We start from the raw sequence: 23,602 nt of genomic DNA, 5'->3' as shown, positions 1-23,602 counted from the left end.
TTGAAAGTGAAACTTAAATCTGTCACGGGGTGTTTGGATTTTCACACACATTCAAAATATTTATTAAAAGCTTCTTTCTTTGCACATTTTTATTTACAGCATTATCATAATAGGCTGAATATTAGTATTGACAGAAAACCGGTAGTTCTATGTGAAATCAGACATTGAGCGCCCTCATATAGCCAAAGTAGCATGATCCTCTTTTCATAACACCTCTGCGAAGATTCGACCATGAGACTGGTAGTCGAATCAGGCTCCTCCTATCGAAGCATCGAATCTTCGACTATTTGGGGTCACCCCTAAAATATACCCTTATCTTTTTTTTTTTAATGCATGACTATATATTTATGTAGGGGGCATAATTAATTGTGTTCATTTAATACGTTTTTATAAATACAAGATACTCATTTAAAATTAAATTAATAGTTTTATTAAAGTTTTAAAGTATTCATTTGAATAATTTATTGACATTTGGGAGGAAATGACTCATGAAGCTAAAAGTGTCCTCATAAAACCCTCTGCCTATTCCAGTAAACCTCAAAGACCTCTGAAGTGTAAGGACAGGTGCAAATTAATTGCTACAAGCTAGTTAATATCCGGGTTTTCTTCTATGGAGCTAAAGAGAGAGAGAGAGAGAGAGAGAGGTGGATTTGGGTTTGAGCCCAGTTCAAGCACAACCCATATAAATACAGCTGGCGTCAGCTGGGTGATGGACAAATGAATTTTGTTGGCTAACACAGGAAATTAACCTACATTCATTCTTTGGCTAAACGACCCGAATCACATTAATCTCCTGGTATCGTGTTAATCAGCCCTACAGCCTGCCTCACCTCTCGGCCACGTTGGCATCTGAGATTGCTCGGGGCGGCACCTTCCAGGGGCAGTTGACTCGACTGCCCGGCAGCCTCTTGAAATCAAACTGGCAGCAAATCTTCGGGTCTGGGCCACATGTGTGGGGGACGTCGTAGCTGTAAAATGGCATCATGTGGCAGAACATGTCTGTGCTCGATTCAATATCTGTGGATAAAAAATAAAATTAAAATGAAGCTCAGATGTGTAGGTCTCTAAGCCACTGAGATGGGCTGGCATTGGCAAGACTCATTGGCAAAGCTTTCAAAAATGGCTGCCAAGGGTTTGTGTTTTCCTAAAACTTCATTAGACATTAAAGCATTTCCAACATGTAGATAATGATTACAAATTCTATATTCTGATCTATTATAGTTATTAACTAGATTGTAACATTCGTGCTTGTGTAACCGGTCCAACTCGACCCACTCGGAGTGGGATTCGAATCGGCGTCTCCGGTATGGAAGGCGGGCGCGTTAAATAGGAGTCTCTAGTGTCAGTTGCTAGTGGGGCTCTTGAGGCCGGGGGAGTGAGGTTTACCTGCACAGCTCTTTACTAACTGGCCTCCGTTACACTCACGCCCCTAAACCTCCCATCCGGGTCACGGCACCAAATATAACCGGTCCTACTCTACTCACTCCGAGCGGGATTCAAACCGCCATCTCTGGCATGGGAGGCGGGTGTGCTAACAAGGACACTAAAGACTGCAGTCTCTAGCGCCAGTCGCTAGCGTGCCTCTTGAGCCCAGGGAAGTGAGGTTTACACGCACAGCTTTTTACTACCTGGCCTCCATTACACTTGCTCATGCAAAACACACTGCCACAATGCTAGGGTAGTTGCTAAGGTGTTGCTATTGCTATACGGTTTCTCGGGCATTACTAGGAAGCTAATTGGCCCAGGTCAAGAGCAGATCCCCAAAGTCTCTATGATATTCTGCTCTCCAGATATGGCTTTGGTCCATTCAAAGAGAGTCTACGGATTATTTGAAGTATCGTTCATGTCTGTAGCATAAAAGTGCCAATGATCAAGCACAACTAGGTTGTTGTTGTTAACTATTACAATTGTTTTTGTTAATTGAAATAAAGCTGGAATAGAATTAAATAAAAATATTAAGGTAAATAAAAAAAAAAAATATATATATATATATATATATATAGCCTTGGCAAAAAGTTGAAATACTAAAATGACTAAAACTGCATTTACTACAATAAACTAAAATGTAAATAGAACCTGAAAATAAAAATATTAATAAATTACAGTTTATAAATTATACTAAAATAACACTGCTAATAAGGTAACTTCATGCATTTTATCTGTACTAATTTGAAACTGTGTGGATTTAAATGTGAATGCATGTTTTTATATTTTTAGTCATTTACCCCAGGCCTGCCTCCACATGAACTCAAGGCTCCGAGTGGCAGCAAAGTGCTTTTTGATGGAGTAATGGACCCTCTGGATCAGCATGCTGGTTATGTTCGCCCGTTTCAGTAGGAAAGGCATCGTGGCGCTGTGCCCGAACGGATCAATGGCCCAGCCTGAGCGAGGGGTCACACCTGCAGTAACACACCGATTAAATATTCCACTTTTACTGCATCTCCCATATCTAGAGCAAATGCAAATACGGTAACCACTAAGCCACACCACCCCACAAAATAATCATACCCAGATTTCTCTCCAGCCACTGATGGCCTTCAATGAGCTGATCGATCATGGCGAAATAGTGAGCGTTGGCTTCATCCGTCATGACCCAGCCTCCCGTCACCATCTCAAGCTGTCCGCTGAGGATCAGCCTGAAAGAAAACAGGTTTAAAGAGGATTCTTAAAACACAGATCGCAAGACGAGGTGAGGAAATCCACAACATTAGGATCAGGCTATATAAGGAGCATCTCACTTGTACCAGCATATGGACTAATTAACCTTCAGCAGATTACCGAGATGAACTGATCAAGAATGGGCACGTGGGACTGAATCAAAACACAACAGCGTGAACAAGAGCGCTGATTGGATTGATTGAACTGAAAAATGGTCTGTTTATGACAGGTTCGGTACCGTTCAAAATTTTGGGGTTGATTGTTTTTTTATGTTTTTTTTAAGTATTTTATGCTCACCAAGGCTGAATTTATTTAATCAGAAAATGCAGTAAAAATAAATATTAATACAATTTTAAAAAACCCATTTTCTATTTGAATATATTTTAAAATGCAATTTATTCCTGTGATGGAAAAGCTGAATTTTCAGCAGCTATTAAATGTATATAAAAAAAAAAGAAGTCATTTCAGAGGTGTTACATTTTGATAAAAGATTATGAAGACAACCTTAGACCTTTAGCTTCAAATGTTTATCTGATATAAAAATGACTCACTCGCGCATTGCCTCTTGTTTTTGTACATCCGCACTTTCCCACCATTTGGCGAAGTATGATATTTCCGACCAAATGAACTTCCGACGAGGATCTTCCGCCAGCTTCACCAACATGTTGTTGAAGATATGCTGGGTCTGGTCATAGTAGTACTTGTCAAAGGTTTTGATCCATCCTGTCGCAAAAGAAGTGCAGCATGAAATCACAGTTAAAATCATCCAAGGAAGGCATACAGATCTGATGTAGTCGCCACCACACAATGAATTGACAACAGAATCTGTGCTAAAAACAAACGTTCTTTTGATAAAACACTTAAAAGTTTAGAAGAAGCATAGCCTTTTGGCAGCACTTTGTTCTCCAAAGAACAATCTGTTCAAAATAACACTGTCTGTTCAAAATTCAGAGGCACTGCTGATCTTTGTTTCAGCGCAGGAAGAACAGAGGAGTTGCGGAAAGCTGACTGAAACATATTGGAACGCTTTCAGTTTTACACAATCTGCATTAAACACGCATCACCACAAAGACCAGTGACACGGTACCGACACCAATAAAACAACAGGGAAACGGGTCACTGACTTTAATGTATTAGATTCACCCCTACAGTTCTTTCAATCATAATGCTGCAAAAAAATGCCAAATGCAGGGGTTTCGCAAGCAGATTTGGAAAACTTATCTGTCCTGTGGGTGATGCGCATTGTGTTGTTCATAAGGTGCTTCACAAATTGTGCCTACGCTGCAAAACGCAAGCCCAGCATTGACCCACTTTACCTGCACGGCTCTTTCGGATACACATGGCTAGCTGTTAGACTGAGGATGCTGCATCAACAACGAAGTAAAATGTAAAATGAAAAATGTTGCATCCACTTAAAGACTGTGGGTGAAAACTTTATGGGAGAGATTAAAACTTTACAACATTTTTAGGTTGCTTAGAGAAATTAAAGGATAAGAAGATATCATGAAGTAGGCAATGTTTTTTCAACATTTTGTCTTTAATGAAATATTATCCAAACCATGTTATGCTACAAAAGCTTTCTATTTCAGATAAATGCGGTTCTTTTGAACTTTCTATTCATCAAAGAATCCTGAAAAAGATCAGAGTTATTTTAAATTGTGATCATTTTTCCTCAATATTACTGTTTTTAATGATTTTTGACCAAATAAATTGCAGCCTTGGTGAACATGAGAATCTATAATGCATGTTTATAAGGAAATACGGTTAATATCAAATTGATATTAAATACAAACTATAGGTGTAGTTAAAATTAATGTGACAGATGTGTATTATAGTATCTTTTATTATTAGTTAGCAATATTATTATTATAATTAATGGTATAATTAAAAATAATATAACTTAATTCTACATAGTTATACATTTAATGTATAATATAATACATTATTATTATACATCAAATTTCATTCATAATTTGTTTACATTTATCAATTTAATAAAAATATCTAAATATAAAATTATCGTATTTATAATGGCATTTCCTGCCTTATTGTGTAGGATGTTGATAATATTACTTTTTAATATTACTTTTTTCCTTTAATGAAGGGAACATGCACTTGTGAGAAAGCGACTGAACAGCTGCTGCTGCTGTTAATATCATTTGCTCAAGATTTTTTTTTAATAAAGACTTATAACCAGGGTTATTATTATTATTATTTCGCCACGTCTGCTTCAGCTGTTGGCGAACATAAAAAATAGGTTTTGCAAGCTGTTCATAGTCTTCATAACTCTCTTACTCTACCTCTGAAAGTGAAGTGAAGTAGGTTTGCCCCCAAGTTATGCGCTCGTCCAAGTCGAAAGATCACCAATTAGTAGCCGTGTGATTGGAGCATTGCTACATAAAGGTCCATACAACTCATGTGCTTCTGAAGCCATATGATAGCTTTAAATGAGAAATTCTATTTGTTAATTTAATGAAAACCTTCTCCAGTGGGAGGTTAACTGATAATCTAGGGAAGATATAAACATTATTAGTGAATTAGTGAAACTTTTGATACTTTTATTGTGCTCGGTTTGAAACTTGAGGCTTTGGTTCCAGTTACGCCAACAGAAATCTCAAAACTATAGTTCTGCTTTAGACCAATGCATTATGCATGTAGCAAGAAATCCGATTACAGGACAACAACTTGACATGTAAACACAGCTAAAGGCTTGACTCGGGTTAAATTTTGCCTGTGTAGAGTGAATCACCTCCAACTTCAAAAAAGAAAACTTCATAAATTCTTCAGTACAAGAGGTTGATGCATGTTTGAGTGAATGAAGATTAAATCCCTACCCGGATCGTTGTGCGAATGAGGGACCACAAACACTTGCAGAGGCTCGTCGTCCCACTCGTTGGGCTCGTAGGTGATCTCAAAACCTTGCTTCCAAACACCTCCGTCCACATTGTCGAAGTTTAGCAAGGAGTATACATCCAGCATCTATGGCCAAACAATCAATACAGAGATGGTGTTGAGTGTCATTCCACTGATCCATCTTGAAGTCTTGATCCATTTCAAAATTCTAAACATCTTTACAAAAGCCTCAGAACCTCCACTTGGAGACACAAAAATGTGATAAAGATGTTACATTCAGCGATTTTCCCACAAAACAGGACATGGCACTGACTTCCTTAGAAATACCACATCTCATGGCAATTTGATATAACTGACAGATGACAAAGGAACTGTATTTTAGAGTAGGCGTGAGTATGCCTGAAGCATAACAATGCACCCAACGGAGACGAAAAGTGCCTGTTCACAAGCATCCATGCATTGTGTTCATGCATATTGGGGGCTGAGCAATGAAGGGTTGTTTGGGTTGATTTCAAATACCAACAGTTTTACCTTTATTATAAAAAAGCGCATTTTATATTATGTTGACTTAAATAGTATATTATGTGTGGGAGCCCCTTGACAAAGCAAGCATAATAGAATACTATTGCCATTCTTGTGAAATACAGGTCATCACTATTCTATTAGTCATTACATGAGTTACTGCAGGAAGACAAAGTCAAAAGTTGCAGAGTCAAAACTCTGATTACTGTACTTCGGTACAAAGTCAGTACTAATATTTTAAGATTGTGACGCTTTGAGCGCTGTTGAGCGGAATCGTAAACACCTCTGATTGGCCACTGAACTCACGTGCTCATCAGATATGTATGTGATTGGCTGCAATGATCAGTGCTTCAAAAACGTTGTAAATATACATCAATGACTCTCTTCACCGAGCGCTTACACAGATACACACGGGAGCGTTTGAAAGCAGGAGTGGTCCGCTGATAGACACATGCTTGTGATTTCAAAACTCCCGCTCCCATTTTTTTTAAAAACGTTCAAACACTTCCGTGTGCTCTCAAACGCTCCCATGCGTTGATCACCGTGGCCAATCACAGACATATCCGATGAGTGCGTGAACACAATGGCCAATCAGAGGTGTTTACGATTCCGCTCAACAGCGCTCAAAGTGTCACTATTTTAAAATTGCAGTATCGACTTGGTACCGAAGTCGGTACTTTTTTGACAACTCTTAACCACCACAAGTGAATCCCAAAGCCGCACTGCAATCCGCTCCCAGATAACACTGCATTCAATTGTAGTCCTTACATACACACACTCCAACCCACTGAGACGCTGTTTCGATTCTCACCTGCAGGTCAGTTTGGCTCCTGCGGCCCAGTGCGAACTGGCAATCCAGTGGCTTGACGGAGAGAAAGGTGGGCCTGCCATCAAAGGGCAGCACCCAGGAGCCATTGGCGCTCCGGAACGGGAGATGCCCGCTGGGAGAGATGGCCCCCGTATCTGTGAGCTCCAGCACAGAGTCTTTAATGTGGCTGATGATCTGATGGTTCTCCTCCAAGAGCTGCTCCAGCTGCTCGATGCGGTTCTGCAACACCGAAATCTGGCTCTGAAAACAAGGAAGGGGATGGAGGTGTAATCTATCTACCACCACAATCTACAACATCACACGACTCACCTGAGAGGGGACGGCACACCAAGGCACACAGCACTGGCGTGGCTAACCTCTAACACGTCTACAGTACCATAAACAAACTTGAGCAGTGTCCTCATGATTCTGAGTAGGGATGCACTGATAATTTATACTGATGATAATTCCCGATAATTTATTTGTAACGTTATGGTCGAAAACCGATAGGGCTGCCCCCTAATAGTCAAAAGAAATGATATTCTAGTACTTAGATATGTCTCAAGTCCATTCTTCGGTGTAAATTTATGGGATTTCTTCTGCCATTTTATCATCCCCCAGGCAGATCACAAGTCTGATAGCTTAGAAAAATAATAGCCCACCTCTTCTCAACAAATTGCACGATTTGAGGGATCATTTAGAGCCGTAGCACAAAGAGTGAGGGATGAGTTACATGTTAACATAAAACTTAGGATTGGAAGTTTGTTTAAATCCCTTGCCTTAGCAAGTATTACTATTATCAAGTGTCACAGCAGCTGTAAGTGTTCGCTGGTGCAAAGCTCACTGACAATCAAATTGAAAAAAAGATTTATTACAGGCTTTGGATACAAACAATATCTGCATTTGCATAATGTGCGTTATTTTTCCCGAGGCTTCCGATATGAAGCACATAAAATGTGCTAATTCCCACACCATCAACTATGTGTCATCCCGCATGCAATTTCTAGAAGAACACCAACACATTTTTCTAATAATTAGGTTTTTTGCATTTAAAAAAGCCTTTGGTTCGTGATAGAGAAAAAAAAGCAAGCACTCACAGAGAGTTATTCACTAGCTAATTTAGTAGTTAATTAGCTCCAGACAGAGCCAGAAACAAATTGGTCACATCACTAGCTTTATACTTGCTAGGCTGAAAAAAAAACAAAAAACACCGAAGGCTTTGACAAATGGAGCCATTCAAACAGACCAACACAGAAAAAAAAAAAAGAAAAAAAAATGTAATCAAGGACAAAGGGAATTCATAAAGAAGTCACAGACTCACCCTCGGAAAGTTCCCGGCGTTCTGTCTCCTGGCGGGATCGTGCTGGACGCGGTCCAACATAAGGTAGAGAGAGAAGACAGCCACACAGAAGATGGCCCCGCCACAAACGGTCACCTGCTTCTTCAGCTTCATCCTCCTCTGCTTATCTCACGGACGCTGATGTCGAGGTCAAGGGGAGCGGAGACAAAAGAAGACGATCTTAACATGCACCAACCAGGTCTGATGACGGTGTGTCCCAAAAGTGAAAAAGTGCAGTGTTGCTGGAAAAAAACTCTGTGATGGGATTTGTCAGCGATGTTTAAAGTCCACCTCTGCTCTCCAAATTCTAGAGCAGGGGCTCGTGGGATAGGGGGAGGCGGTGTATATATATACACGGGGGACACTGATCAGTGGGAGCCCAGCAGTAGTCTGTCAACTGTGACCAAACCACAGCCAATTTCAGCCTCCTTCAAAGTGCCCCTTGTCCTCAACCATTCAAACCCAAGAAAGGAAGAGGGGGGAAAAGAATAACACAGGTTCTAAACAGTGGGAGCCCAGACAGGGATCTAGTGTCCCTCCGGCAAAGCCTGTCTATGTGTGTGTGTGCATATAGATGTCGTTACGGTGAGGACATGTCCCCAGCACTTTATCAAACAGCTTCCGACAGAGGTGGATGTAATACTGAGGAAGCATCTCCAGTTCTTGGGCAGTTTTCATTTTGTTACTAGGTAATGTTCGTTCCTGCTCTCAGAAACGCATCGTTAGACTGAAATTACAAAACTAAATGCAAACAAATGTGCGGCCACTCATGAAATTCATCGGGAAAAAAAGTTTATATAAAAGGGCAAATTAGAACCTACAACCCTTCAAATGAAGTTGATAAAAGAATATATATTAATACACATAAAAAACACACAATATAGCCTACATACACACACACACTAATATATATATATATATATATATATATATATATATATATATATATATATATATATATATATATATATATATACACACACACACCATAAAATACAAAGAACAATTTATTGTACAATATAATAAAAATATATATTTAATATAATATATTTAATATAATATTTATATTAGTGCTGTCAAATCGATTAATCGCATCTAAGATAAAAGTTTGTTTATATATATATATATATATATATATATATATATAAAAAATATAATATATACATATTGTAAAATATATACACACAAATTTTTGTTAGATAGGATTAATCGATTTGACAGCAATAATTTATAAATATTAGATATAGTTCTTAATATTGTTTAAACAGTCTTGTTATTAACTAAAACTCAAACTAAAATTATTAAAAATTCTTTTTGTTTATTGAAATAAAGCTGAAATGAAATAAAATATAAATATGAGGCACATAACTTGAGTATAACAATAACAAAAATTAGAAACGGTGCCTTGCCGACTGACATAAATAAGTGTTTAAGATGAAGTTCTAAAATTTCTAAAACCAAAATATATTAAATAAAAGATTTAAATATTTTTTTTAATAAAAACAATTACAAAAAGCAGATACAATTAGTAAAATATTACTCATAAATACCTGAATATTATATAAATAATACTAAAATAACACTGCGTTTAAATGATTTTTGGATTTATAATTGTAATATTACTTTTCCAAGTACTGTTGTCAGTTTTGACTTGGAAATGAGCAAATAATTAACTCTGCACAACTTAATTAAAATTTAAGAGCTTTCCGAAAAGTATTTTCCAATTTATAAATGTCACAACCAGCACATCAGTACCACCCAAGCGTCTTCACCTTGTGATGCCCGTGTGTGTGTGTGTTCTCACTCACAGGGTAGAGTGTAGTCCTTCACACGGCAGTGGTCGCTCCAGTCTGAGTCGGTCGAGGATCCATCGTAATTCGTAACGAATGCAGGTTTCCACCAAGCAGAGAAAGGACCAGAGTGGAATAAGAACGACCTGCCTCAGAACGCCCCCTCTTTCTTAAGCTTTTTTTTTCCTCTCTTTCCAGCTTGGCTGATGGGTCTTCTCGGACACTGATGATGCAGATCTGCTTGTCCACTATCCTTTTAACTCCATAACGTATCCAACAAAGTCACCAGTGTTAATATTTTGCGGCCGAACACGAGCAACGTACCTTTTCTGCACTCAAGGACGACTGACCTTGATTCTGAATGATTTTGGATTATAAAGTCCTACAACAGGAGGCAATTCTGGAAAGTGCACGAATTGTGCCAAATTTGACAATGGAAGGTGGCGTCTCGCATACAAGATTCGAAAAAGAAAGACAAGCCCAGAGCAGCGTGGCCTGGATTTGCCTGTAAAAACAAGCAGGTGTTCTTCCTCCTTTGTCTCGCAAATCTAATATGAAGGTAATCCTGTCAGCTCCGAGTCAGGCAGTGTCTTAGCGCTCTCCAGAAAGACTTGGGATTAAGCCTTTCCTCCAGCGCTGCTAAACGGCTCAAACGATCCCATGTCCAAAATGGAGAGGTTCCAGGAATGGCTACATAAAACTGAGAACGCTACAAAAGGGAATCTTAATGGAAGATAGCACACCTAGTTTTAGAAAACTAATGAATAGGGTTGGTTTGAAGGTCTTTCTTCCATGTTTTCTATTTTGAAGCTCAGATTTCCACAGCAGGTCTCAGAAGCGGAGAGCCGAGCACCTGTGAAGACAAGTGAACAGTGTAGTTTAATGCTAGTCTGCTAAAGCGGAAATCTGAACAATGCCGGTCAATCAATACAATTAAAAAACACATTATTCCCAATGCAAAAGTAGGGACTATAGTCAGTATTAATATTATATTACTTTTTAATGAGTTTTTTTTTTTTTTTTGAATTGCTTGATTATTATACAACCAAAGATTTTGAAAACAGATCATATTAAATTATATAATTAATAATATAAATTAATAATATAAGGGCCAAAAACTGACTTTTTTCCAATGATGCGTGTCAAAAAATGATGCTAGATTTAAAATGTCAAATTTGTAATATGTAAAACACCTTGAGCAGCAATTACCCAAAATGAATTACCGAAACTTTATTTCCAATTTCAGTTTACGGGTAAATTAAAACTTTATTTTTGGTTTCTGTAAAAACATTTAAAAAAAAAATTAATAATAATATATTGGAGCATCACTAATAGTCATCCATCCATTCTTTATATCATACATTCAAATATCTGAATAAAGCATGCAAATTTGATTGGAGCTTCGCTGTGAATAATGATAGTCCGATATATCGGCCAGTTTGATTAAATTGACAGGTGTTTGATATAGTTGGCTGATAATTAAGTCTGTTTAACATTTTGAATGAATATTGTGTAAAATGGTTCTCTTTATATTGGTCATCCAACACCATCTGTATTGGCTTCAGTCATTAAAAATCCCATATTGGTCAAACACTAATTGTGAACACTGCAACAGAGAAAAGAGTGTAGATTTATAATATCGGCGTTTGCCCATAATAAAAATAAAAAAATGATATTGGTGCATCCTCGAGACTCAAAGAATCACTGACTGCTTTCAAATGAAAAAATAAAAAGATGTTGAGATAAGCAAACATAAGTGAGGAAAGACATCAGTACTACAGCAGCCTGATCTTGCCCTGAAAGTCTCAAAGACCTCAGCATGACTGCAGGAGAATTATTTGCATACTAAGATACCTAGAAATATGCCTGAAATAATTAAGTGGGAATGTTATCAGCAGCACTGATATCAGACAGACCATTTAAGCTCATAGTTCGTCATTAAACCAGCTTGTTGCCATAGACAGATCCACTGATATCCACTGCAAGCCTTAGCCTGTATCTGCATATGGAGGCAAGTTACTCGTTTAACGCTTTAGATCCGATCTGTCCACCTCTGACTGACATTCCCACTCAAGATCAGACATATATAAGAGTTTATCAGCTAGATCCGCAGGGAAGATCGCGTAGTATTCGCGTGCGGCATGTAAATACATTGCCTCTGCTCTATTCTTCAACACAAACGCGCGATCAAGCTACAGAAAACACCTTTCTAACGTTTAAAATCATTACAATGCACTTCTAACGCTTTTTGAAACGGCTTACCTGTTGGTGGCGAGGATTTTAAACGAGAAAGCAGTCACGGGACATCAAATATTTCCCCGTTATTTCCTTCTGAAAGACGTCTGTGATCCTGTGCAAGAGCTTGAGAATGGAGCGGAGCATTGTGGGAAGTGAAGTTTCCTGAGGGCTGAGGCGCACTGGCCTCTGATTGGTTAGATTATTGTAGGCGTTAAATGGTATAAATATGTAATTCAGATGATGAATTGTATAACTCCCTTATCATTATATGAAGACCGGGGTTAGTTGAAAGTTAGTGTTATAGATAGATAGATAGATAGATAGATAGATAGATAGATAGATAGATAGATAGATAGATAGATAGATAGATAGATAGATAGATAGATAGATAGATAGATAGACAGATAGATAGATAGATAGATAGATAGATCATGAGAGCTTTAGCAATTAAGTAATAATTAATTGTCACATATTGATAGCTAATTAAATACAGACAATGAAATGTAGAAAATGAAAATATTCTCTCAGCAGAGTAGAAAACAGAAATGTAGGCCTATGTTTTATTTTATTGTCCTATTCATCATCAGTGTGCAACTGAACTCTAACGTTGGATGTTATTGGACTTATATGGTCAAGACGAGAAAATGAGGCGGAGTTTCGAATCCTTCAGCGCTCCAGAGGCTCATGAATATTAATGAGGTAAAAAGACGTTCGACCAGTAAGATTCGGCAGCGTCATCATCGCGCATCAAAACCAGGAAGTGTACAGGCAGAACAGTCGAGAACAGAGTGAACAGAACTACTGCAACTCTTTGGACCACTAGGAATATTTTACGGCGTTTTTAAAAGAAACAAACAGTGTAGACTGTATTAAAAACCCTGACGTTTTTTTTTACTTGAAAAGCGAAGACAAAGACGCAGAGAAAGGTGAGATTGCATATGTATGTTCATTGGTCACCATGCAACTTCACTATAGTTACTGTAACAGCTCTAGACACAGATGTTATGATGCCTGTGTGTAACACACAATGCAATGTGTATTATTTGCAAAAACATTTAACATAATGCAGTACTTTATACATAATTCAACGCGTTTGTTTATTGCCTCTTATTGTCATTTATTTTTAAATTCATTTGTATTGCACAATTTCGTTTGCCCCAGTCAATTGGCAAAAAAAAAAAAAAAATACTGTTCTATTGTATTCTATTCTGTTTCCAAATGTAATGTGTTTTTATTAATATTTAGATGACCCAGGACTCCTGTGCGCTGAGGGAAGAAGGAAACAACCATTTTAAAGCCGGTGATGTGCAAGAAGCTCTCAGCTGCTACACCAAAGCGCTGAAGATCAGCGACTGTCAGTCCGAGAGTGCAGTTCTGTACCGCAACCGAGCAGCATGCTATCTTAAAATTGAGGACTATACCAAAGCAGAGGCAGATGCCACCAAAGGTAAAAAGTATTTTAGACTATTACCTTCATCAGCAATCTCATTCATCACTCTAACCGAGTTGTGTTCCTCAAGCTTTGGACGTAGATCCAGGTGACGTCAAGGCCCGATTCCGTCGAGCGCAGGCTCTGCAGAAGCTCGGACGGTTGGATCAGGCGTTTATGGACACTCAGACGTGTGCACAGCTGGAACCCAAGAATAAAGCTTTCCAGGATCTGCTTAGACAGTTAGGAGCACAGATCCAACAGAAGGTGGGTGGTTATAAGGGATGCTTGCAAAGAAACATATCACTGCTACTATTTATGATCTGAAAATGAAGCCATATTGTGTTTATACATAGGCAGCACAGCTCTCCTCCACAGACTCACGAGTTCAACAGATGTTCAAACTCCTTCTGGACAGCTCAGCACCGATTTCAGACAGACATAAGGTGGGCAAGACTACCATTAAACGTATTGTGACTTTTAACATGCAGTCTTTGTGATGTTCTCTGCTTATCTTTGCATTTTTAATCAGGCTGCTCAGAATCTGGTGTTTCTTTCACGGGAGGACGCAGGCGCAGAGCAGATCTTCAGGAATGATGGAGTCAAACTCCTCCAGAAGCTTCTTGAGTCCCAACAGGAGGAACTGATCCTTTCTGCTCTCAGAACTCTGGTTGGCCTGTGCACCGGACACCAGTCGAGGGTGAACAACTTCCCATTATAATCAAGTTTGATAGTTAAGCCCATAGGTTTGGTATCTGAAGATTCTCAATGTATGCAAATTGTTGTGGTTGTAGACCGTGGCCATTGTGAATGAGGTCGGCATGGACAGGTTGTGTGGCGTCATGGGTTCCGCTGCTTCCACCGTGTCTCTTTCAGCATGCCATCTGCTCCAGGTCATGTTTGAGGCTCTTACGGAGGGCATGAAGAAAGAGATCAGAGGGAAAGACGAAGCCATACTGCCAGGTGAGACCGACCTTCACTTTGAGAGCTCAGTTCAGCGACCCACTTTAAGCCCATGACAAGACCAAGAATAATTTCCTGCAGAGAATATCTGTTCTACTTCTTTAAGACTGGGTTATGGCAGTGTAAAGTCTAAAATGAGTGTTTATGGTCGTAATCACAATATAACATGGATCAGACCCCTGACTTTGTATTTGTTTTATGAAAATCACACTTATTACATGACTACTCAAATAAGTAAATAAAGAAATGCAATGCAAACATAGACACATAAATAAATATTGATGAAATTGTGATAAAATATATGAAATATTGAGTTTTTTTTTATTGTATTATTCAAGAAGAAATAGTGATATGAAAAATAATCATATGAAAAACTAGCACTGCTATTCAGGGAATCAATTCCTGGGACAGCAAAATTGAAAAATGATAAATATTTCACTGCAGAATTCTGCGATTGACCAATCAGATTCAAGTATTCCAGAGAGCCATGTAATCATTTTCTTCACATTTTTTATATTTCCTCCAGTCTGCAAACATTTAAAACAGTCTTCTAAAACATAACTGTAGGAAGTTGGTCTAATAATATATGGTATTATGTTAATACTATTAGACATTTGCTGGTGTAACTGGTGTAAAAAAATAACTGAAAACACATACATTTTGAAAATGCTTTGTATGTATTGCAGAACCGACCCGTGAGCTGCGTGCCATGTTGCGTCATCTAATTGAAATGCTCCCTGCATCCAGCGTGTCTGGAGCCGGTCGTGACAGCGCCATCAACCTGCTGGTCAAACAGGTGCCGCGAAAATCTTTGAAAAACCCAGACAACTCGCTCACACTGTGGGTCATCGACCAGGGTAAGTTTGAAAGTGTTTGACCACAAGATCTGCTCGCATTTGAATTTTAGTTTGGACTGGTTTTTGGACTGATGCTACACAATCTGTGACACCTGAACAGATTATTTCATGGTTTTCCTTTTCCTTTCAGGGTTAAAAAAGATTCTAGAAGTAGCGGGAACTGTTCCTGAAGTCGAGGGTGGGCTGCCGCTCACGGACAACACTCCCATGAGCTGCTCCGTTCTACTTAATAAGCTTTATGATGACCTGAAGAGTGATAAAGAGAGGGAAAACTTCAGCAAGCTCTGTGAGGAATATGTCCAGTAAGTGACATATTATATACTTATATGTATTGTGTTATTGCTTGGTAGAAACTAGAAAAATACTTCAATTTACTTTTCACTCTCCATTGATGTTTTCTACAGGCATCACTTTGGCAGCTCAGACATGGAGAGGAAACTCCGAGCAATACAGACGGTCTCTGTTCTGCTGCAGGGCCCCAGTGATGTGGGAAATTGCACCCTGGAGCTGAGCGGGATCATGGAGGCCGTCATCGCTCTCTGTGCGTCTGAAAACATCACTCACCAGCAGGTGGCAGTGGAGGCGCTCATTCACGCTGCGGGCAAAGCCAAGAGAGCATCATTCATCACAGCCAATGGTGTGGCTCTGCTGAAAGACCTGTACAAGAAAAGCGAAAATGACCGAATACGTGTGCGGGCGCTGGTGGTGAGTATTCAGACTCAAAGACATCTGCGTTTGGAGTTATCGTTTGTTTGAGGAATGCTGTATGGTGCCCCTGTGTATGTGTGTTTTTTTAGGGGTTGTGCAAACTTGGCTCTGCTGGAGGCACCGATTTCAGCATGAAGCAGTTTGCAGAAGGTTCAACACTTAAACTCGCCAAGCAGTGCAGGAAGTAGGTTTTGAGCTTTGCTAATAACATCGTAGCAATCAGTTATGCATATTAGGCAACCACACTCAGTGTGTAAAAAATCTAGTTTGAATGGGTTTTAGATGACTGAAAAAAAGGAGATTTAGCTAAATGTTTTTAGGGACTGTCAATGTAACATATTTACTTTATATAATAATATGTTTAATGAAATAATTTATATATTTATTAGTGCTGGGCAACGATTAATCACGATTAATCGCATCCAAAATAAAAGTTTGTGTACTGTGTATAATTATTTTGTATGTATAAATACACACATATGCATGTATATATTTAAGAAATATTTGCATGTACAGTATATACTTTATATATATTTATATATAATTTATATATAATTATTTTTTTATGTATACATGCATATGTGTGTATTTATATATGCAAAATAATTATACACAGTACACATACATATATTATGTAAACACAAACTTTTATTTTGAATGCGACTAATCGCGATTAATCGTTGCCCAGCACTAATATTTATAATATGCGTTTATTAATGTATTATTAATTGTTATTCAGTAAATATTTTTAATTTATTAATGTATTACTTTTTATTGTTTAAATATTTATTTAATAAATTATTTTATTCTATTCATTTTACTTTTTAATTTATTATTTTAATTTAATTATTTGATTTATTGTTTAAATATTTATTTTATATTACATTATTGCATTGATAATATAAAATACAATTAAAAGATATAAAATTATGTAATATTAGAATCTATACATCTACATAATTCTTATAGACATGAAACATTACACATTTTTCACACATTAACATATATTGTTGCCTTTATATTTTAAGAAGGAAGTCTGTCATATTTTTACTAATCAGAATCTGCCTGTGTTGCCATTAGCATGAAACCTATGTAGATGCTTTAGTTGTATGTAGATGCTTTAGATGTTTTAGTATGTAGATGCTTTAGTTTTCCAGCTGCAGCAAAAGCAATTTTTGCATGGGAGTGCATGTGTAAATTAGACCTCTTTAAAAAGGTTGATCTATAATTGCCAAGGTGTTATGTGCAGGTGGCCTTCAGCTGTCTTTCTCCTCCAGGTGGCTCTGCAACGAAGCTCTTCCTCCAACCTCCCGGCGCTGGGCCATCGAGGGTCTGGCCTACCTCACGCTGGACGCCGATGTGAAAGAGGACCTGGTGGAGGATAAGAAAGCCCTTCAGGCCATGTTTGAGCTGGCTAAGGTACCGCCCTTCCTGCTGTTTTGGAGATACACGTCCCCTTGACAGCTACAGCAACTCCCTCATGTTCTCATTTTCTTTGCAGTCTGAGGACAAAACAGTGTTATTTGCCGTCGGATCTACACTGGTTAACTGCACCAACAGCTATGATGTTGAGAAACCAGACCCTCAGATGGTGGAACTTGCTAAATATGCTAAACAGCATGTACCTGAGGAGCATCCAAAGGTAACACATAAACACTCAATCATATATCCACCAAAAATGAACGTGCTATCATTATTTACGTAATCTGTATCCATTTGTCATTTCAAACCCATATCACTATATATATATATTTATTTTATTTTTTTGCGGAACACAAAAGATGTTTAGCAGCGTGTTCATGCTGCTCTCCTCCGTACAACAAAAGTATTCATTGACCTGGGTCTATCAAGCTCCACAAAAGCACCATAAATGTAGTCATTGCAACACATTAATTTGCGAAAACAGACCAAAAGTCATTATTTGCTCATCTCTTTCCTGTTGTTTTGGAGGAAAGAAAGTCGTACAGGTTTGAAACGTCATGAGGGAGAATAAATGACCACATTTTTACTTGTGTTTTTGTGTAGGATGCCCAGTCGTTTGTAGAGAAGAGGGTGATGAAGCTCTTGGAGGCTGGAGTGGTGTCAGCGTTGGTTTGTATGGTGAAACACGAGAGTCCCGCTCTCTCGGAGGCCTGCAGAGAGTGCATCGCCAGGTCTGTTCACTATGAAGCTCAATCAATTTGAAAAATTCTGGCTGAATTCAAAGGCTGCTACTGTAAAAGTACTTTATTTGCACTTCAGCTTGGGCCCTTTCCCACTGCTGGCACAACTACTGTCCCAAATTCAGATTAAGCCTTGGATCAATTTGCTCCATCAGAGGAGATTGTTTGAAAATGGATTTTAGTGTGCAAAATGGCTGATTTCCATCCAAGAAAATGGCTCTTTTATCTGATGAAATGAGCGACTCCCTTTCTCTTCCTGACAGGGTGATTTTGGCTCTGGTGGAGAGACATGAGGACAGAGGTTTAGTTGTGGCACAAGGAGGAGGAAAAGTATGTATATCCTCTCATCATGCCTGTTAAGCTTCACTTCCACCCAGGACCAAATATTACTGATCTCAAACTTTTGACAGTTACATGACAGTTTTCTCGTTTGCTTGATGCAGGCCTTACTACCGTTGGTTTCTGAGAGCACAGATCGGGGAAAGATCAAAGCAGCACAAGCTCTAGCAAAGATCACCATCACATCCAACCCTGAGATCGCATTTCCGGGCGAGAGGGTACGTCAGCAAACTGTTGAACCTTTCTCACTGATTTCAATCAGGAATTATATGATGATGTATGTGTTTGTGCAGGTCTATGAGGTGGTGAGACCCCTGGTCAGTCTTTTGGCGCTTGACTGCACGATGCTGCAGAACTTTGAGGCTCTGATGGCCCTCACCAACCTGGCTGGCTTCAGTGAGAGACTCAGGTCAGCTGCCAACAACTAAAATTAATTTGTGACGTATAGCTTCTCGAACAAGAAAAAAATGTTGGGCTTGAATTGAGTGGATGGTTGTGGTTTGCTATTGGTCAATCTCATGTAAGTGACAGGTTGTCCCGCCCTCACACCAGTAAACACATCATCAGAGAAGAGAAGAGATGCAAGAGAGAGTTAGTTTGACTAAAAATATATAATCTGCACAGATCAATTATTTATAATAAACACTGCAATATTCCATTAAAAAATTTTGATTTCATGGTGGTGACTTTAAGCCTCTGAACAGCAGAACAACCCCCAGTCAAACCACATTTCAACCCCACAGGCAGAAGATCATTAAGGAGAAAGCTGTGCCTAAAGTTGAGGGCTACATGTTCGAGGAGCACGAGATGGTCCGGGCTGCTGCCACAGAGTGTATGTGCAATCTGGCCTTAAGCGCTGAGGTACGTCACATGACAGCATTCAGTTTTTGGAGCTAAATCCTTCTGGAAAAGACTGATTTTTATGGTTTTGTTTGATGCGTCAGGTGCAGAAGAGTTACCTGGTTACAGACAGTGACCGTCTGAAGTTGCTGGTGCTCTACAGTGGTGAAGATGATGAGCGACTGAGGAAGGCTGCGTCAGGCACACTGGCTGTGCTGACAGGGGAACTGCCCGAGCTGTGTACACGTATTCCTGACACGGTGAGTAACGCTTTGATTAAAGTGCGCCTCTAATAAGCTATTTTAAAGGTTCCTAAATTTGTTCTTCTGCAATAGGTTTACATGCATTCAAGGTAAAAAAAAACATTTTCATTTTCTCATAATACACATTGCACATCACCTCATTCCTCACAGTGTCTGAAACGGTTTGATAAAGGATTCGGTCTCGTCTCTCAGAGTCTACTCTGCTCTGATTGGTCAGATGGCCCAGTCTGTTGTGATTGGTCTACTGCTTACAGCACATGTCGGAAATGAAATGGCCATTACCATATCTGAATTTCATCTTCCTCCGGGCTTGTTACAAAGTGATACGAACAGGAACAATGGTGTTGGTTTTACCATATCAATTTGAGTGCATCAAAGTGGATTTGCTTTCACAGCTCAGACAACAGGGTCTTCTTGACATATTGTCAACACAAACCAAACTCTGTCAGCTTCAGCTACGACTACAGTGTTTGAGGGTCAAAGTAGACGTTATTCATTGGGCATTGGGCACTTCATTGGGCAGCCAATGAAGAGCATAGGCTGGCATTATGCACATTTGTTACACCCCTAAGTAGGTTCTTGCAGGAAGTTAATTACTGATGACTCGTTTCATGCAGTTCAGAATCAGTTCTTTTTTGTGAGACAATAACTCCATTTATCATGCATCTTTGAAACTTTACAGAGCTTTTACATTTACAAACAGCTATACTACACACTACATAAAAGGTAATATTTGATAAAACACAATAGGTGGACTTTAAGAATTCTCGCTTTCTTCATCTCATTCTCAGCCCACTTTTTCTCCTCCTTTTCTCTAGACGAGCCACTGGCTGGAGATCTTCCAGGCTCTGTTGCTCAGCGAAAACCAGGACCTGCGGCATCGTGGAGCGGTCATCATAATGAACATCATGCAGGCCGACAAAAGTCTGGCAGAGAAACTGATTGAGAGTGAGGCACTGGAGATCCTGTCTGTCCTGGCTAAAGGAGACAATCCCAACCAGGGCTCCGTTCGGAAAGCCGCCCAGCGCTGCTTGGATCTGGCTTTGGAGTACGGCCTCATCCGAAACAATGAGGGAGGAGTTAATGGTAATTCCATGTAATGCCATCTAATGGGGTTCATTTCCCAACCTGGAGGTTTGGAGCCTTTTATCCATAATGGATAAAAACATAGCACACATTTCATACTGCCTAACTAGACCAAATATTGAGCTTGTTCACTTCCATTCCATTAAACGCACTCAATTTATTTTACACGCACATTCCAAGATATTATACGATTATTCTACTTAAATGTGTGAAGAGCACACACTGAAAATATTAATCATGTGTTATTTATGCTTTGACCGCCTCACCATGTGTATTCAAGTCTTAATTGTTGAATGTGAATTGTGAAATTATGCTTTTTGATTTTATATAAACACTACTTTTGTTTGAGGTGTGGTGGTCTTGTTTTTATTCTTGCTTTTGTTTACTCACAGATTAAGTAGATTTGTTTGGGTTTAACAATGTTGACTAACTACCAAACATTCAAAAAATAACTCAATAAAATTTTAATTTCTAAAGATTTGATTTGAATGTATCACCATTTCCTCTTACATGGGAATTGGTTTGAAAATTTCAATTTTCTCGTATATTACATCTAATATTTCATGTTTCATAATTGGTGAAAATCCTCAAATCCTTGAGGCTTCTAAAAAATATTTTTCCTAAAAGGGACAAAACATTCATTTACATTAAAAAAAAGTTTTTATATTTTGTTGAATAAACATTTGAACTGATTTTCTGATAAAACAAACCAAACAAACTTGACATTTTTTTAGTGGGGTCGCTTTTGATGTAATATGCAAATATGTGCATATTTAACTAAATTGTTATTTTCATACACTACTGTTCAAAAGTTTGGGATCAGTCAAATGTTTTTAATATTTCAAAAATCTGTATTTATATGATCAAAAATACAGTAAAAATGGTCATATTTTGAAATATTACTCGATCGATGTAATGCCCCTTTTCTCAGTAAAAGTATTCATGTTATTCAAAATACTGAACCCCAAACTTTTGAACAGTAGTGTAAATGAACTACAAATCGCGTTGAAAGAAGCGCACGAGCCCTTTCTCTTTCCATAGTTCTCAATTGTGTCATATGACTCTTCGTGACCAATCAGAGACGTTCAATACGTGCAGTACTTGTAGTCCTTTCATTCAGCAGCACATGTTGCCGTTTGTTGAATAGGGAAATAGTTGTTTACAAGTGTAATGTAACAATGGATGATTGTGCCATTTTCTCCTACACTAACAAGGACTTTATAAATGATGTTTGTTCCGGAAATCCGAACCGGTCCAGATTTGACGTCGCGCTGCGGTCCGGGTGGACTGAGAGGATGAACACCGGGTTGTTTCGGTACCAGCTGGACGATCTGGAGACGCGGATCCTCCCTGGTCCCTGTGGATACATCGCTCAGCTGAACATCATGAGAGGCATCGAGAGACGAAAACCTCAGGAGATCCTGAGCGTCCGGCAGAACTTTGACCCAAAGCAGTTCAATTTCAACAAAATCAACCTCAAAGAGCTGCTCTTTGAATTACAGTGTGAAGAGAAATGCCATCAAAATGGTTCAAAACGGAAGTGCAAAGTGATAATAAACGTGAGTCCGCTGGAATTCGGTCACTGTCTGCTCGTACCTGAACCGGACCGGTGTCACCCACAGATACTGACCCCTCTGGCGGTCCAGATGGGGATAGAAACGGTTCTGCTGAGCGCTGATCCAGGATTCAGGGTTGGCTTCAACAGCCTGGGTGGGTTTGCCTCAGTTAACCATCTCCATCTCCATGGCTACTACCTAAATCACCGACTGAGGATTGAGAGCTCCCCAGCAGAACTGATCCTGCCTAAAAAACACTTGTATGGGCTCCTGGACTTCCCAGCAGGCTTTCTGTTCTACACCCAGGGTCCAAACCTGGATTTGACAGTCAATGCAGTATGCAGTCTCACTGATATTTTGGTTGACAGGAACATCGCACACAACCTCTTCATCACCCGAGGTTGTCCTCCACAGAGGGAGCATGAACAGTCTCCATCACGAATCGGGGTGAGGGTTATCGTATGGCCCCGGTTGTCTTGTTTTGGGGCCAAAGAAGAGTCTGCCTTCAATGTGGCCCTGTGTGAGCTCGCCGGTCACCTTCCCTTCAAAAACAGAGAAGACTATGACACAGCCAGTGAGGACGGAGTACAGGACATCATCCGGAAATATCTGCTGCCACAAGAAGAACTCAGGGAATTGCAAAAGCATGTCATGAAATGTTTATTATAGATGGCACTTTTATTTTAAGCACATGTCAAATGATCCTGTATCTAAATGAGAATTTCAGGGAATATATAATAAATGTTGGTGTATTAAATATAAGGATTTAACAACACAAATGTTTTAATCTGTCACTTTAAGTTGCATATGAAGTGCTGCTAAGATTACACACATATATATATTAAAACTAAACTATTAGTACAATTATATATGTGTTAAATATGTATACATATTCACATTTGTATTAAATTATATACATTATATATATATAAATAATATATATATTATATATATATATATATATATGATTTAATAAAATTGTATTCTGTCTACTATTGTAAAAAAAAAAAACAAGTGATAGTGCCATCTACAACAATACAATAAACAATTCAAACAGTTGTGTGCTACGTTTGGTTATTTTTTTTAAAAGAGAATGCACATTAATAATTATTAGCACTTGTGTCCATCATGTAAATGTGACAGATTTAGCCATACAAGCTCACTTTCATCGGCAGTCCCTGTCACGTGACT

At 38.8% G+C, this 23,602-nt stretch overlaps 3 protein-coding genes across 4 annotated transcripts in view; 2 read left to right on the top strand and 1 right to left on the bottom strand.

Moving 5' to 3' along the window:
- man2a2 (mannosidase, alpha, class 2A, member 2) overlaps positions 1-12,350 on the bottom strand; it is a 28,828-nt gene extending 16,478 nt beyond the window's left edge. For both annotated transcript variants that reach the window (XM_084397815.1, XM_084397816.1), the window contains exons 1-9: positions 12,233-12,350; positions 9,989-10,823; positions 8,163-8,318; positions 6,845-7,102; positions 5,493-5,637; positions 3,210-3,381; positions 2,509-2,636; positions 2,226-2,399; positions 831-1,017 (exon numbers count right to left, since the gene is read on the bottom strand). In XM_084397815.1, coding sequence (XP_084253941.1) covers positions 831-1,017; positions 2,226-2,399; positions 2,509-2,636; positions 3,210-3,381; positions 5,493-5,637; positions 6,845-7,102; positions 8,163-8,294 — 1,196 coding nt within the window. In that variant the 5' untranslated portion in view covers positions 8,295-8,318; positions 9,989-10,823; positions 12,233-12,350. The remainder of the gene's footprint in view (positions 1-830; positions 1,018-2,225; positions 2,400-2,508; positions 2,637-3,209; positions 3,382-5,492; positions 5,638-6,844; positions 7,103-8,162; positions 8,319-9,988; positions 10,824-12,232) is intronic.
- A 602-nt stretch (positions 12,351-12,952) lies between these two features.
- Positions 12,953-21,203, top strand: unc45a (unc-45 myosin chaperone A). Its single transcript, XM_084396957.1, has 19 exons — positions 12,953-13,134; positions 13,454-13,655; positions 13,729-13,904; positions 13,994-14,083; positions 14,170-14,337; positions 14,432-14,600; positions 15,287-15,457; positions 15,588-15,759; positions 15,862-16,162; positions 16,255-16,349; positions 17,443-17,584; positions 17,667-17,807; positions 18,191-18,318; positions 18,591-18,657; positions 18,771-18,884; positions 18,960-19,075; positions 19,410-19,527; positions 19,611-19,766; positions 20,588-21,203. The coding sequence occupies exons 2-19, from the start codon at positions 13,454-13,456 to the stop codon at positions 20,867-20,869; spliced, it is 2,808 nt and encodes a 935-aa protein (XP_084253083.1). The 5' UTR covers positions 12,953-13,134; the 3' UTR covers positions 20,870-21,203.
- A 754-nt stretch (positions 21,204-21,957) lies between these two features.
- On the top strand, positions 21,958-23,260 carry gdpgp1 (GDP-D-glucose phosphorylase 1). Its single transcript, XM_084397907.1, has one exon. The coding sequence runs from the start codon at positions 22,034-22,036 to the stop codon at positions 23,078-23,080; it is 1,047 nt and encodes a 348-aa protein (XP_084254033.1). The 5' UTR covers positions 21,958-22,033; the 3' UTR covers positions 23,081-23,260.
- The last annotated feature ends 342 nt before the right edge of the window (positions 23,261-23,602 follow it).

Source organism: Rutilus rutilus (assembly GCF_951802725.1).
Source record: "Rutilus rutilus genome assembly, chromosome: 23".
NCBI lineage: Eukaryota > Metazoa > Chordata > Actinopteri > Cypriniformes > Leuciscidae > Rutilus > Rutilus rutilus.
Note: the sequence above shows the minus strand (reverse complement) of the source record. Positions and strands in the feature narration are given on the sequence as shown.

What these genes read in the sequence shown, in the direction of transcription:
- unc45a (XM_084396957.1), top strand. Translation starts at nt 13,454, where the DNA reads ATGACCCAGGACTCCTGTGCGCTGAGGGAAGAAGGAAACAACCATTTT. An exon ending in TCGCATTTCCGGGCGAGAGG is followed by an intron (nt 18,885 to 18,959) that starts GTACGTCAGCAA and finishes GTGTTTGTGCAG; the next exon opens with GTCTATGAGGTGGTGAGACC. An exon ending in GGCTTCAGTGAGAGACTCAG is followed by an intron (nt 19,076 to 19,409) that starts GTCAGCTGCCAA and finishes TCAACCCCACAG; the next exon opens with GCAGAAGATCATTAAGGAGA.
- gdpgp1 (XM_084397907.1), top strand. Translation starts at nt 22,034, where the DNA reads ATGGATGATTGTGCCATTTTCTCCTACACTAACAAGGACTTTATAAAT.